Consider the following 15399-nt stretch of genomic DNA (forward strand, 5'->3'; position numbering starts at 1 on the left):
GCAGGTGACAGTGTGGGGTGCGGCTGGCAGCAGCCACGGGATCTCACCCATCCCGCACCCTCATAGGGTTGCGGAGCATTGGGGTGTTGCAGCCAGTGAAAGGCATATGGTTCAGTTAAAGACATACCCTTTCCCTTCTTGTCCCCTCGCTTCATCACCCCCATCCCTCCCTCCCTCTCTCACCCTCCCCTTCTCTTTTTGTTTGTCTCCTTCCCTTGTTTTCACCCATTCACTGTCAGGAAGGGCCGCGTCCGAAGGGCCAGCTCAGCGCAGCGTGGCAGCGACACAGACTGGCACCGCCGGCAGCTGCAACAGTGAGTGGATCCTGACCTGTGGGGGACTGTGCCACTGGGGCATGGAATGACACGTGGGGCTTTGGGACTAGGTTGGGTCCAGTGTGTTTGGCAGCCCACGGGCTCTCGTTTGCAAGGGGAACTGCTGACGCTTCTCTCCTGCAGCAGCTCTCCGGAGCTTGGCTGTATGGAGAGGGCATGTGGGATGAATGCAAAAGTACTCAGTGCAACCCTCCTCCATGGGTGTTCTGGCTGTGTCTGCACTAGTGAACGGTTTGGGATGTCTTCTTGTTTATCTCTATGCAGCTAAACCTCTCCTGCCTCTGAGCAGGATGGTGTTTGCTCCACCCAGTAGGGGTTCTTGACTCATAGAATCAATAAGGTTGGAAAAGACCAATAAGATCACATAGTCCAACATCAACCTGTCACCCCTGCTCACGTGTTCCCTCGTCAATAGCTTGGATGCTGTTGAATTGGCATGACCCAAAACCTGTCCATTTAAACAGCTGGACCATTGCATTACCAGCCTTAGTGCCTTTTATTTGCTAGTCTAGACACAGCAATCTGTATCTGAGCAGCTTGGAGCTGTAACTGAGTGGACTGTGAAAGCATCCCGGTCCCACCGCTCTCCTCCCTCAACTGGTGTACAGAGATTGAGTTGGGTTCTGCCGGAGCACTGAACAAAGGAACGTGTGTTGGCCGAGGTGGTGGCTGAATCTGTTTGGAATTGAGCTAATCCACTCAAAGACACTGCAGAGTGCGATGAGATGGTTCCCCACATTACTTCTCAATGTCTTCCCTGTGCCAGAGCAGGGCTCTGCTGTAATCGTGTCAGGGTGTGAGTTTAGTTATCGCTGATTTTTACAGGGGATATGTCAGTGGGTAAGATGATGTGCCACCAAAAGGTGATTTTTGTTACATTTATCCCTTTCTAAAGCAAAATTGAATTGCAGGGTGTGGATGGGAATTTAGTTCTAAGCTCTGATGTAATTTTGTATCCTCAGCCTGGAAGGCAGTTCTTAAAAAACGATTTCCCTCTGTGCCCTGACACTATTTTTTTTTTTTTTTTTTTTTGCCTTTCAATCATGTTCTTATGGCAGAACAAATACCAGAGTTGACCTTTGCAATGCGACATAATAATATGTGACTTCTTTATAGCTCTTTTCATCCAAAATGCTCGGCACGCTGCAAATCTGATCCTGCAGCCACTTACCACTGGACTTCGCACTCATTGTGTGAGCGATGCCTAGGGAAACCTGGGGCAAAGGCACCCAGAATTGCTGTACCTCCTATTACGTACAGGATCAGGCCCTAGAGCTGTGCAGCACATGCCTGTGAACAGCCACGTTTTGCAGATTTCTCCCCCCTCTCAGAGTTGCATGGCCAGTGTTACTGTGACAGCTTCCCCTTGGCTAAAATGTCACAGCAGGTCACGCTTATGTCATATTTATAGCTACCATCTACAGCCGTGTTGCTTTTATTATTTTTTCCCCAGCCTTGAATGCATGCTAATTAATAAACTCCCTTAGCTTGTTGTGCACCATTTGATCCTGAAGAAATCACAGCACTTTAACTTATTAGCAAACAGCAATTAAAAATTATAACTATTCAAGGGGGAAAAGGAACATAACCACTTTTCTTCTGCATCCCTTCTGAAACAACCTTGCACTGTGCCTCAGATGCCTCAGGCTCAAGTCCTTTGGCTTGATAGAGGGTGGAAATTCCAGGCTGCAGAATACTTCTGCTGAAAAACACTTTCTGCTCTTCTATTCCTGTTTGAGAAGGGCGGCCTCAGGTGCATGGGAAGGAAGAAGTGGCATCCCAGCCTTGGTCTGGGCTGTGGGTTGTATGAATGTCCTGCAACCATAGAAAATTCAGTGTGTCTGTTTCCTAGTCTTAAAAAAGTAATCTCATCTTCACTGAAGAGATATGTACTTTTAAAAAAAAATAAATAAATAAATTAAAGGCAAAGGTTGTAAGGAACACAGTTGTTATGGTGTTGGGAGACAGGTAAGTACAGTGGTAATACACAGGGAACCTGAATGTTGAGATGTTTGCTGTGCTGGTTCAAAGCAAGTTGATCTTAGAAGTCCTCAGTAGATAGGATCCTGGCACCCACCTCCTTTGTTTTGTTCAGGATAGTCAGAACCTGGAGAGGGCTCTTTTCCCCCCTCTTGATGATGGGAAGTGGTCGCATTTGGGGTTGGAGACCCACTTGCCATCAGCAGGCATCTATACATCCTGCTGTTTTCTGCCACCACCCCCGCCCTTAGAAAATAAATTCATTAGGAGTAGAGAGGCCTGGAAGGGATTCCCTGGATCATCAAATCCAATCCCCCGTTGCATCAATCACTTCAGATTTATCTTTTTTTCATAATCAAGCGCCTCAATTAAATGCGCTCCTCAGGGAAAACAGCCCCAGAATCTCATTGCTTTAACTTGTAGATCCTTCTAATTTCCAGCCTATGCTTAGTCATGGCCTGTTCACTGAACAGCAGGTACCTGGCACAGGAGCAAGAAATTTAACACAGTTTTCTTAAAATAACTGCCCAGAAATACTATCCACAAGAAATGCTGAGGCTGCAAAAGAGAACATGCAAGGTCAGGTAATGACAACAGCGGGGCCTTAGCTCACACTTTGTGTCTCTGCCGTGTAGGACATACTTTACATCATCGCCTGCCATTAATCTTGTACGATCTGGTGAAGGTACGAGGCAGAAATGCTTGTAGAACGAAAGAACTTCTTTCTATTCTTCTCTGTAATATTCATTGTGTAACCCTCTGTCTCCTTTGCAAAGCATAACTAAACCTGAGCTAAACATTTGTCTATTTTTCTACTTCTTGGCAGGCTTCTTCATGCCACTTATTGCTTTATTGTACAAGCCATTACCTGCACAGCACCTCTGTGAAGCCAGCAAACTGCAATGCCCCGTTTTACAGGTTAGGAAGGGAAGCACAGAGCTATCAGCTGCACTGCCCAGGGGCACACAGAAAGTGTGACAAAAGCCAGAATAAAATTCCACCCATGGAGCTGCAAAGGCAGTAAAGGTGTCTGTCCTCTCAGATGCCCCCGCTTCATTCGGTGCGGTCCTGTTCACTCCAAAGCATCAGCACTCATTAGCTCTGACCCAGACAACAGAGAGCAATGGCACATGAAGAGCCATCCAAGCTTGGATGGAGCATAAACTGCTGGAGCTGCTCAGGAGGAGGTCTCACTTGACAAAACCACATTTGCTTATTTAACTTGGCAGCTATTCAAGTGAAACAGGCATGGGTGGGAGGTGTCAGAGCTGATCTGGGTACCAGCACGGGATTTTGGCATTCGATTTCAGTGCACCTGTTTGGTAAAGAAATCTGCTCAGAAAGTTTTTTTTTTTTTTTTTTCTTTCCCTCTGATCAATGTTTAAATGTCATAAGACACATGCACTGCCCACCTCGATGCTCCTAACAAATTAACGTATTTTATTAGTCTACAATCTAGAAATCATTGCCGTGGTTGCTATAAAAGCCTGAAGCTCTTCAGTGGGAAAGATGTCAGCAGGTCTAGAGTGTATGCAAATATATTCCATTGCCATAAAGATCCCAGAGGTCAGTAGGCAGTTTCCAGCCCCCAGCAGCAGTTGAGTGAAGCATCCTGTGATGGGGAGCAGGAGTGCAGGGCTCTGTGTTGATTCTCCTGGAGCTGTGATATGTGAATGCCTGGAACTGTGCATAGCTGCTTCTGATGGATTCAGAGGAAAGAGTTGGTGCCATTGGCAGGGTAAGGTGATATTGTGGTGGTGGCAACTGAGCGGGTCCCGTGCCCTGCACGGAGCCCATGACCTCTTGCAGGTTGCTTCTCATTGGCCTGGGTGAACCTCAATAATTAATTACCCTTTGACCAGCTGTATTTCCATCTCTGCTGAAGGCTGTGGTGGAAAAGAGAAGTACCAGGATAATTTACTGTGGTGTTACATAGCAGATTACCCTGTACTTATGGGGTCACCAGTTACCGTGTAATTAAGACTTCTGATGCAGGGCCGGCCACTGTAGGTTTCAAAGCAGGGCTTGGAGGAGCGAAGTCTGCAGGAGGTTGGGGATGAATGGCAGCAATGGCTGCTGCTGCTTTCCAGGTTTCATTAGAGACAGCTCTGCTGGTGATGGAGGATCTGCTGACGTGTCCTGTATGTGGGATGGTGTCTGAGGGATGCCCGTGGGTCAGGGCAAGAGGCAGGCAGCAAGACCACGTGCTCTGGACTGCAATTCTTTGTCTTTCCGTGCACCCAAATCAAACATCTGGAGCATTTTGATTATCAACCCTAAATTCCAGTAGCAGCTCATTTTACCTCTTGGGTGACAAACAGCAGACAGCCCTGATTGATGTGCAGCATGCTGCTCTGAGGTGAGATTGTGACCACCCTGCCATAACCTCAACAGCCCCTGAAGAGGTAAAGTAGAAGCAAAGAGGGGGTGAAGGAAATGATTTTTGAGGCAAGATAGAAGGAGCTGTACATAAAGAGTTTGGCTAAGAATGGCCGGAGTGGGGAGATCATAGAATCAAAGAATTGTTTGAGTGGAAGGGACCCTAAAAGGCCTTCTGGTCCAACCCCAAGCACTGAACAGGGACACCTACAGCTGATCAGGTGCTCAGAGCCCCGTCCAGCCTGATGTTGAGTGTCTCCAAGGATGGGATACGCTGCCTGATTGCAAATATTTGCAAAGCTGTGAGCCTGAAGATTAGAGTATGTTATTGAGAGAAATATATAAGAGTTAGTACAAAGATAATGTGTTGAAGATGAGGCTGTGTGGCAAGCAGGAAACTTCCATCATGTAAGCAAGATTTGTTTATGACTTCCTGAGGGAGGCTGTGGGTTGCCACCAGGATATTTGGATTGGTGTCCACCAATATTCATAAAGGAGAGATGGCAGAATGAAATTTAACAGATTTTTTTTTTTTTTCCAGCACTTCTCTTTGGGCTGTAAAGCTGTTTCATACACAGACTTGAATGTCATTGCCTGTGCGTGCTGCATACACATATCCAATGTTCTTGTGCTCCAGCAGCTTATCCAGAGGCAATGAAACCCGCCAAGGCTTTAAGCCCAGTATTTGTAGTCACGTTTTCCCTTGGAGTAGATGCTCCAGCAATTACATAATTGAGGACTGTCCCATCTGCTCAGCATACGTCTGCAGGGGTCATTCATCCTACCAGACACTGCAGAACATTAGTGGTTTCTTTAGACTCGTTTTCCTTTCCATCCTTCCTCTTGTGGCTAACACTGATGGAGAGCTGATGTCTGAGGACTCTGCTAGGAAAACCTGCAGAAGCCTGAGAGCTGACCAGCAAGGAAGTCCTATCTTATGGCAGAAACAGTCAGGTGTGTCCTACTGGGTTTGTGAAATGAGCCCAGTGGGGTGGAATGTTTGAGGCAGGGATGGAAAGGACACATTCAAGACAACACGAATGAGTCTTTAGGTCTCAGAAAGTTTAGCCCTTAGCATCATCTAATCGCTGTGTCTCTGCAGTGGCCAAAATCTTGCGTGTAGGGGTGCTGGGCTTTGTCTTTATGGTGCAGTGTGGCTCTCCATTCAGCACAGCTTACCACTGGCACTGATAAGTTGAATCACTTTGTTAGTAGGTGTGATGCTGCAGCCTCCAATAATGAGCTCTTTATTTCAACATGGCTTGCAACTTGTTTGTGTGAGATGCCATCTGTGCTTGCACTGCGTTCATTAGGAGAAAAGCGTAAGCATCTTCTGGAGTTGTTCAGTATTTCTGTCATATTTCCCTGCTGAGAAACCATCATTCAGTGAAAGGGTGAGAACTTGTACCCAAAGAAAAGCACCATAACCCCAACTGCTTAAACAGGCCAAAAAAGCCATTAGAGATTGCATGACTGGAAACCATCCTTGGCTGGCCTATAGGAAATCAGCTAGAAGGAACGATCCAGCTACTTCATTGCTGAAAGTTTTTTGTCATGGCAAAGCACCAAGGTTCCATCCTCTGATCTAACTGTATGTTTTCAGAAAAGGAGGAGCAGATTTCTATTTTAAATAGATTTCCAACTTTTGTGCCTGCATACTATGATTGCACGTAAATGTTCTCCCCGATTTTTGGCTATAATAGGTGCTATTAAGATTTGTATGAGCAGAACTGAGCATCTGACCCCTTAACATCTCTATATGCCATTATATATATGTATAGGCACCCTGATAAGCCAACAGGCAGCATGCTCACCCAACGCACAACAGCAGGCTGTCAAATCCTATGCAGAAAAGGACTGTTCCTACTGGGAGATCCCGTGCCCTGGGTTGTATTAAATTTGTGTTTCTGTGCTGCCAGGCCTATGCTCACTGAAACTGACATTAACAAGAAATAGATTTCCAAACAATCTAGCCTAATGAATTTTGAATATTATGATGATTGATGCCAAGGCAGTTGAACTGGTTATCCAACATCCAGAAGTTGTAATGGAGTAATGGAGCTTTATCTAAATCATGTAGAGTCATCATTCAGGAATGGCTCTGGCTACAGAGAAAGAGCATTACTGGTTACCCAGAGGGGAAGCACTGTCAGGACAGAGAGAGGGACGATGGAAGGGGAGATTATGAGATACCAATCTGAAAATATTTTACTAGAGAGTGATAGTACATGCAAGCACTTTATTGGTACTATTTCCTAGGCTATGTTTCTCAGGCTGCTTTGAGACTTCATTTTTATATTAGGTTAGGATTTATTGGTCAAATCTTCCTACTTTCTGGAGCCAGAAACCGAGCTGATTTGCATTCTGTGTCGCTAAAAGAGTAGAATCCTGATGGATGTGTTTCTTACATTGTGATGGTTTAACTTAGCCTCTATCTGATTAGTGTTTAGGCTATTAAGTACTTCTTGTAGTATTACCAGCTCACTGCAAAATGATAATGCAGATCAGTCATGGATGATTTCTGTTGCTACTCGCAGTCTTTGCAGAGTATGGATTCCCTTTGAAGTTGGAACCAGCTGATAGCCATGCTGTTTCATGGGTATTGGCACATCCTTGAGCATGTCTGCCCTAAAAACGTGCGGCGTCTCCTACCTGGTGGAAACAAATTGGTCAGTCCATGTGGTGCCTGACAAACTGGCTACATGGTGATGGGAGTTTAAAAGGGTTTTGTGGTGCCCATATTGGGGCTGTGGAGCAGAAGACCACTGAGGTCACCATCTGCATAGCAGCCCACTGAACCAGCCCGGCACCATTTGCTTTGCAAGCTACAGTTACTCTGCCCCTGTCCCTTCTCAACTGATGAGGGTCCTCACAGAGGTCCTCACAGTCCACGTTCTACGTTCATGTTGGAGATCGTGATTTTTGGCAGACCCCTCTCCTAGCAGCGGGTGGTGATGCTCTGAGTTATGCGGAGAGAGAGGAGGAATGAGCTATGGTAAGGAACGCACCGAATAGATTATTGGCAAACATAATTAAAAATAGATGCACGATTACTCCTCTGTTTCCCTTTTCTTAACCATCCTCTGCATTACCTCTGGCATTTTTAGATGGCAGATAATATAACTGAGAGGACTCTTGGGTACCGGCAGCTCTTGGAGAAGCAGTGATTTATCTCAGGCCTTTCTGAGGTAGCAGAATTTACCTCTAGCTACAGCCATCCCTCCAATTCTGCCCTCCCCCTGTCATTTGCATAAGTAATTGGCAGCTTGTTAATGGCTCATTAGGAATGCTGGAAACCGTGGGATTAAAACACACTCAGTGGAGCAGAAATGAGGGGAAAGGGGAGAAAGGCCGCTGTCCCTGCTTGCAAATTACACCACTTGATTTCAAGGCAATTCAGAATTACAGGTCATAAAGCAACAGGATTGCTAAATGAAGGAAGGAAAAACAATGTCAATGGCAGGCTTTATTCTTAGGCTCGTGTTTAAACACAGTACATGCGTCTGGGGGGAAGAAACAGTCCCTTGCCAAACAGTCCTACTGACAGCAGGAAGGTTTCACCCCCATCTCAGCGTTGTGTTAACCCTGCGGAGCTCTCCCTGCTCCTCAACAAGTCCATCTGGCTCTTTCCATCACCTCCCAGCGGGGACATCTGATTCCTTTCCCTGCACAAGTCCAACCCTCAGGCAGTGGTGACCCGCATCTCCCCTGCTTTGGGCTGTGCGGGACACCCAGTGCAGCTGTAGGCATGCAGGACACACAGTGACAGGTCACTTTGCACCATGTAAACCTTCTGAAACCTTCTACGTACTGTAAAGTGTCTTTGCTCACTGGTGAAGCATGAAGCAGACAGCAGGCTGCCGGGGGGAAATGGTTGAGTGCAGGGTGTCGATGGGTGCAGGTCTGCCATTCCAGGACAGCAGAGCAGGCGTGCAGAGTGATGCATGGTGTGTACAGGGCACATGCAGAGTGTGGACACAATTAAGCTGAAATAGTTGTCAGAAGCTTTTTGCTGCTTGTTAACTGTTTTTAAACTCATATTGAGCACAATGGGAACAGCAAAGGCACAGGACCTGAAGGCAAGAGCTGTGCCGAGACTGTTTGCAGGAACATCTTCAGAATAGCTTTGAAGAGAAGGGGGGAACTAAGGCTTCAGCCTCAGCTCAGGGCTGGTACTGCTTAAGGCTTTTCAGAGTCAGGAGAAGAGCTTTGGGATTTTGGAGGGTAATTCTTGAAATGGTGCTGTCAAAGATATAGCTAACGCATTTCTTTCCAATGAAACAGAAAGGAAATTACAGATAAAGTACTGGGGAATCACATCCAGTCACAATGTGCACTTAAATGCAGCTACCTCTAATGTAAACTACTTAGGGACTTAAGAGCTTGGCAAGGTGACAGTTTAGGCCATGAACTGTGGGACAGCTAATGTTCAGCAAAGCTCAGATCAGTCTGCATGTCAGAATTAATACCTCTGCTTTGCACAAGGAGCCCCGGAATCTATCAGGACCCACGCACGTGAACTGCTGGCACGTCTGAGAGGACACAGAACTGCCTCAGTTCTGCTGGACCCAGAGCTGATGGAAGGAAGGAATCAGGGCAGAGCACCTCCCAGGACCATACAGCTCTTAGGACTTATGTTCATGTGCAGCCCAGCCTGGGATGGCAGCCAGGTCTTCAATTAAAGAAGAGCCCAGGTCATCGCTACCTACAGCAATCAGGGAATGTGTGTCTTATCACTAGGTCTAAAAAGAGGTGATGTGTTGAGTGGATTCTCCCGGAGAGAAATAGCAGCAAGGTCCTCACGGTGGGTATGGTATAGGGGCTGCTTTGGGATGTGATCCCAGAGCTAGCAGGGTTCAGGAAGGAGAATGTGGTGCCTACCAACACCCACCTGTTACTGCTTTGGGAGCTGCGTTCCCACGCATCCAAAGTTCTCCTGAGGGTTTTTCAGCCCTGCTCTGGTTTTGATTGTCCGTGTTCTCTCTGTACATTGCACTGCCTTTGCTGCACACTGCTGTTCCACTCCCTGCTGCAGCGCTGCCAGGCTCATCGGGGAAGACATGTCATCTTCCCTTCCTAATCAGCTGGATGTCATTCAGAAAGCTGGGACAAGGAGAACTCTTTCCCTAGGCACCAGGTTTCCTTCCTAGAAGACAAACCTAGAGCCTTACAATGCTACTTGTACGTAGCACTTATATAGCTTTACATCTTCAAAGTGCTGTACTAGCATTAAGTAATTATCTCTCTCCCTAATGGCCATTAATGCTGCCCTTTCCCCAACCTCCCCCAGCTCCCCAAGGTTCAGGTGTAATACAGCAATGAGCTGCTCCGAGGGAGTGGCTGCTTTTCTCGCAGTCTGTGGGCTCAAACATGTAATGAGGCCTCAGAGCACAGCCCTGGTGCCCTGGAGCATCCCAAACATGTGCCATACCCAACATGTGGTTGTAGCCCAGGTCATGCCTTGTGAGTATCCGTTAGGAAGCAATGGAGATGATACTGCAATTCGGAGATGGAGACAGATGAAGGCAACTTTGGCAGCTGTGAGGATGCGCGCTGATTGCTCTATTTATTATTAGGATAGTACTGCAAAGTGAAAGAGCAAAGCAGTGGGAATAACATGTCAATGTGGGCATGGGGAGTTGATCTGGGGAGAGAAAGTTAGAGAGCTAAAAATGTCAAGTGAAGCTCGACAGCCATGGCAATGGGATAAAGAGGCCAGTCTGCAGGTCTGTGAAGCATTAAAATAGCAAGGAAAAAGGGTGAGCTTGGCAGCATCAGGATTTAAGGGGGGGGAACAGCAGAGGATTTACTTGTTGTATTTACTTGAAAGCAAAACTCTCTTCCAGGCTGTGTAGTGCCTCTGGGAAAGATGTGTCAGTGCTGCTGTCTGAGGGCACTGCATCTGTAGCAGCCTTGGGAAGTGCACCTGAGTGGTGGATGGGATCTCCCAGCATGTGCTCTCAAAAATGTGACACCCTATTGGAGATGCAGAGGATACTTCTGAGGTTCCCACTGATGAGCACAGCTGAACGACATGTTGTTATTCAAGCAGTGCTGGGCGTTGCTTAATTTTATGTTTCCCCCAAAATGAATGTATTCGTTACTACTGGATTTATTTTTAGTAAGACACGACACTCTCAAGACATGACAAGTCTCACATGACGCTGAGGGTGAAGATGAATATTTGACAGTTGCTGGACTCTACCACGTGAACTTAGCCAAGATTGTGTTGTCACGTCCCTGGGACAGCTATTGACTGTGCATGTCACTTTACTGGCAATTTGTCACCCAGATGGGTCTGGAGGAGATGAAAGACCTCGACTGCATTATAGTTTATTACAGCTAAGATGGGGTTACTGGCTTCTGTGCTGTTTTCAGGGCCAGACTCTCAAATGGTGTCCATGCATGCAGTACTGCTTGAGCTGGTTGTGTAGGCTGAGGATCTGGTTCATAGATTCTGATTGCCACTAGATCAGTTCAAAAGAGTGTGAGATGGGCTCAATGCATTGCTTTAGCTGAGAATCTCCAATGATTCTCCAAGATTCAGGATATTGCAAATGTAGAGAACTTTGTAATAAGTAATCATCTTGAGACTGCTGGAAAAATAAGAGAGCTAGGGCTACTTAAGGGGAAAAAAATAAGCATTAGCTCAAAACAATTTCTGCAACAATCAAGTTTGATGTATGTCATGTTCTATTGATAACATTTCCTTGGAGCCCTTCACTAGAACGGAAAGCAACTTGTAAAAGCTAGGAACGAAGGAAAGAGCAAAAACTGCAACCAGGGTTTCAAAGAAACAAAGAAAAGAATACTTCTACTTCCATTAAGGGAGTTCAGAGCAGCAAGCTTTGACCACGCCAGCCACGGCGACTCTGCATGGGAAGTGTAGAGCTGCTTGGAGTTTTATCTCCATGCATTGCAGTTCTGAGTGTCTCTGCACTTAGGAATGAAAGATGCTCCTGAGACCTTTTGAACTGCTTCTCTCTTTAGCAGCAGGAGGCTATTTCTCAGGTAGGAGCAGGTCCACAGACCTCTGAGCACAGTGCTGCGAATCCAGGTCTGAATGCTGGCAGACCTCAGAGCAATCTGGCTGGCATCCTCCATGCAGAAACCTGCTAAGCATCAGACCCATCTCACAGCCTATTCCAGCACTGCTCCCACAGCACTGTCCCTCCTGCTTCCAAGAAGTGGTGCTTGCCTCTGTACTGGCCCTTCCTAACACTGATTCAGTTTTAATCAGGCAAAGAAGCCTGTGGGGAAACCAGGAGCTTGGGAGAGAGCTTTGTTTGTAGGAGAAAGATTTGCACGCAAACAAGCGTGCAACAATCTCATTATTTTGAGTAGCCACACATATGCAGAAATCCTAGAAATCTTCTTCCCGAAATCCTTCATAGGATAAGGAGAGATTTCTGCCTGTCTGAATCAACCACAGTGCTACCAGGTTATTAGCAATTGCTTTTTTGGTGTCCATAATGAGGCGATCAGGCTTCCGAGCAGCACCACAAAAGCCCCGTTTCTCATCACCACTAAACCCTCAGCCACTTCATCCTCAGCAGAAAGAAGTGCCGGACTGGTGGCTGTGTGGCTCCCTGCGCCGGCTGGGCTTCTCAATTAGCTGCTTCCCCACAGATGGTGCTTCTTGTGTAGGACAGAAGAGAGGAAAAAAAAAATTGCCCTGCTTAGACACACTTGTTTAGAAATCTCTAGTGAATCTGAAGGTATATCCATCTGCTTTCAAGCTGTTTGCATGCGTTCACCTGCTGCATTCACGTGCCTACTGAATCATAGAATCATTTGAGTTGGAAGGGACCCTTCAAGGGTCCAACTGCCCTGCACTAAACAGGGACACCTACAGCTGATCAGGTGTTCAGATCCAGCCTGACCTGGAGTGTCTGCAGGGATGGGGCACCCACCACCTCTCTGGGCAACCTTTGGCAATGCCTCACCACCCTTATTGTATAAACTTCTTCCTTATATCCAATCTAAATCTCTCCTCTTTTAGCTCTGCTAAAGTGTCTGCCCCCTTCTTTCTTATATCCCCACTAGATACTGAAAGGCTGCAGACCCTAAGGGAGAAAGGACCTTTCTCTTTGAATACTCCAACGGGACTTCACCTTTGGCCTCCTCCATTTCCAAGCTCTCCAAAGAACTGGCTTTCCTACCTCCATTAAACACTGGGCATATCCCTGCATGCACGAGCCTGTTCTTTACAAACAGGCCTCCTTTTTGCATTGCGGTCCTGCAGTCATTTACATATTCATAGCACTCTTCAAAAAGGCCTGTAGCACAATTTTAAGAGCACAACATCTTTCACACAATTAGGTGAATTGCATTCGGCTTTTAGCAAGCCTCACCAAGGAGCAACAAACCCCACTCTGTAGTTCTGGTGGGTGCTGAGGCCCTGCAAAACCCACTGCAGCACTCTGCAGCACACTTTGCTCCCTGTCTTACCTCCTGGTTCATCACTATAGGGTTTGAACACACCCTTGGCATTTTGTTGTTTTATTACTTTACAAACCTATTTTGGGAGGAGGGGACATCATTTATCTTGATACATTTCACTCCCTATCCATCATGCTAACCAGGTGGGACTGGTGGGTAAGCCCATGGGCGGTCGGGGAGGCTGTATCCAACCCAGGTCTTTTGAGCAGCACCGTGTTGATGTAGCTCGTGGGGAGGCCCCAAGTCCGTCCATATTCCATCAGAGCTGTGTGCTTCTTCGGGGCTCTGCTCATTCAGATCTCCTCATGCCTTTTTCCTCATGCAGGTTGGAGGACACACCATGCTGCCTATCCGCTGGATGCCTCCAGAGAGCATCATGTACAGGAAGTTCACAACGGAGAGTGACGTCTGGAGCTTCGGGGTGATCCTCTGGGAGATCTTCACCTATGGGAAGCAGCCCTGGTTTCAGCTCTCGAACACAGAGGTACAACAGTGCTGAGATACCTCAGCTGGAAATTGTGTTTGTTACCATCTCTCCTTTCCAGACTTCTCATGCACCGATGGTTCCCACCTTGGCACCCATGATAGTTCCTTACTGTGTTGTTTTTCGGGCATAGAGATAAAAATCACAGAATCACAGAATGGCCAGGGTTGGAAGGGACCTCAAAGATCATGCATCTCCAACCCCCCTGCCACATGCAGGGCCACCAACCTTCCCATTTAATACTAGACCAGGTTGCCCAGGGCCCCATCCAATCTGGCCTTGAGCACCTCTAGGGATGGGGCATCCACAACCTCTCTGGGCAGCCTGTTCCAGCACCCTCACCACTCTCATACTAAAGAACTTTCTCCTGACATCCAACCTAAATCTCCCCTCCCTCTACTTAAAACCATTTCCCCTTGTCCTGCTGTTATCAACCCTTTCAAAGAGTTGATTCCCCTCCTGTTTGTTGGCTTCCTTTAGGTACTGAAAGGCTGCAATGAGGTCACCTTGCAGCCTTCTTTTCTCCAGGCTGAACAAGCCCAGCTCCCTCAACCTGTTTTCGTATAGGAGAAGCTTAATTATCTCCATTAAGAGTTGGAGAAATTGAGGCATGCAGGAATGAAAGAGCTCTATCAAAGCCATGGGTCCTCCCTGGTCTCTGCCTTCCAAATTCCTGACATACCTCCATAATAGCCATCTTGGGTGCTGACACAAAACACAAATTATTGCTGGGATGTGTGATGTTCTGCATGTCCTCTGCTCTCTTTCGCCTTATTTTATACCTGAAGCTCTTACTGCATTCTTCATTTTCTGACAAAGTGTTTGAAGCATGTTATATGGCACATGGCACACTTCTTTGCGTCTGTTTGTCACAGGGATACCTATTCTATGGTTTGCCCCTGTTCACTGAGGATGGGACCCAAGGGGATAGTTTGTCCTTGTTATTTCTTTGAATAACAAAAGCTGCAACCCATCAGTGTAGGGCTGCGCTGTAAAAAAGTTGAGGGAAGGATGGCTGGCATTAGCAGAGTGTCAGAGCTGAGGTTTGAGGCACATCAGCAGAAATGCTTTGGAAGATTTTTGCTCAGAATAGCGGGGGGTATGATGGAAGAGGAGCAAGATGCATTGACAGAGCAGTGTGTGGGAACCTTGCACATTTTCATCCTACTGTGTATCTAATGGATTTCAGAAATTTCACCTTTTGTAATGAGAAACAGACATTTTCTGCTTTCTGGATACAGATCCCTTAATTAAATGAGTTGCAGAGATGGCAAATCCAAGGTGTTGCTTTACATCTCTAATACTTGCCCATTCGTGTGCTCAATGGGGCCTGACTGTATATCCCAAAGTAGCACACGCAAACATTTTAGAGACACAAACAATGGAATAGACAGCGACAGAAGTTATTTGTCACGCTACTTAATGAGCTGCTCTTGCATTTCCCTAAGAAGGTAAATACAATCACAAATGAGCACATGTAGCTCCTACCCAGGTGAGAGGCATTCTGGAAGAGAGCTCAGCTGCCTCCATGCCTCAGTTTCCTTTGCAGGTAATAGGACTCAGAAATGTGCCCCATGTCTTATAGGAGAAGAGCTAGTTAGGATCTGCACAGATGCAGCTGTATTGGTTTTCCCACCATAGAATCACGAGAACATTCTGGTTGGAAAAGACCTCGAAGATCATCTAGTCCAATCATCAGCTCACCCCCACCTGACCACTGACCACGTGCCTCAGTGCCAGATCTTTACATTTCCTGAACATCTCCAGGGATGGTGACTC

General features: G+C 46.8%; 2 protein-coding genes across 17 annotated transcripts in view; one reads left to right on the top strand and one right to left on the bottom strand.

Annotated features, from left to right (window-relative positions):
• Positions 1 to 15399, top strand: part of NTRK3 (neurotrophic receptor tyrosine kinase 3) — a 192909-nt gene that overhangs the window by 161146 nt on the left and 16364 nt on the right. For 6 of the 7 annotated variants that reach the window (XM_085234301.1, XM_010717488.3, XM_085234302.1 and 3 more), the window contains 2 exons: positions 240 to 314; positions 13462 to 13620. In XM_085234301.1, the coding sequence (XP_085090427.1) occupies positions 240 to 314; positions 13462 to 13620 (234 nt within the window). The remainder of the gene's footprint in view (positions 1 to 239; positions 315 to 13461; positions 13621 to 15399) is intronic. The other variant, XM_010717489.3, reaches the window with a different exon arrangement.
• Positions 13181 to 15399, bottom strand: part of AGBL1 (AGBL carboxypeptidase 1) — a 489849-nt gene continuing 487630 nt past the window's right edge. For all 10 annotated transcript variants that reach the window (XR_014885983.1, XR_014885981.1, XR_014885977.1 and 7 more), the window contains one exon: positions 13181 to 13580. The gene's annotated coding sequence lies outside the window, so the exon portion shown is untranslated. The remainder of the gene's footprint in view (positions 13581 to 15399) is intronic.

The sequence above is a fragment of the Meleagris gallopavo genome, chromosome 12 (assembly GCF_905368555.1).
Source record: "Meleagris gallopavo chromosome 12, MGAL_WU_HG_1.1, whole genome shotgun sequence".
Taxonomy (NCBI): Eukaryota; Metazoa; Chordata; class Aves; order Galliformes; family Phasianidae; genus Meleagris; species Meleagris gallopavo.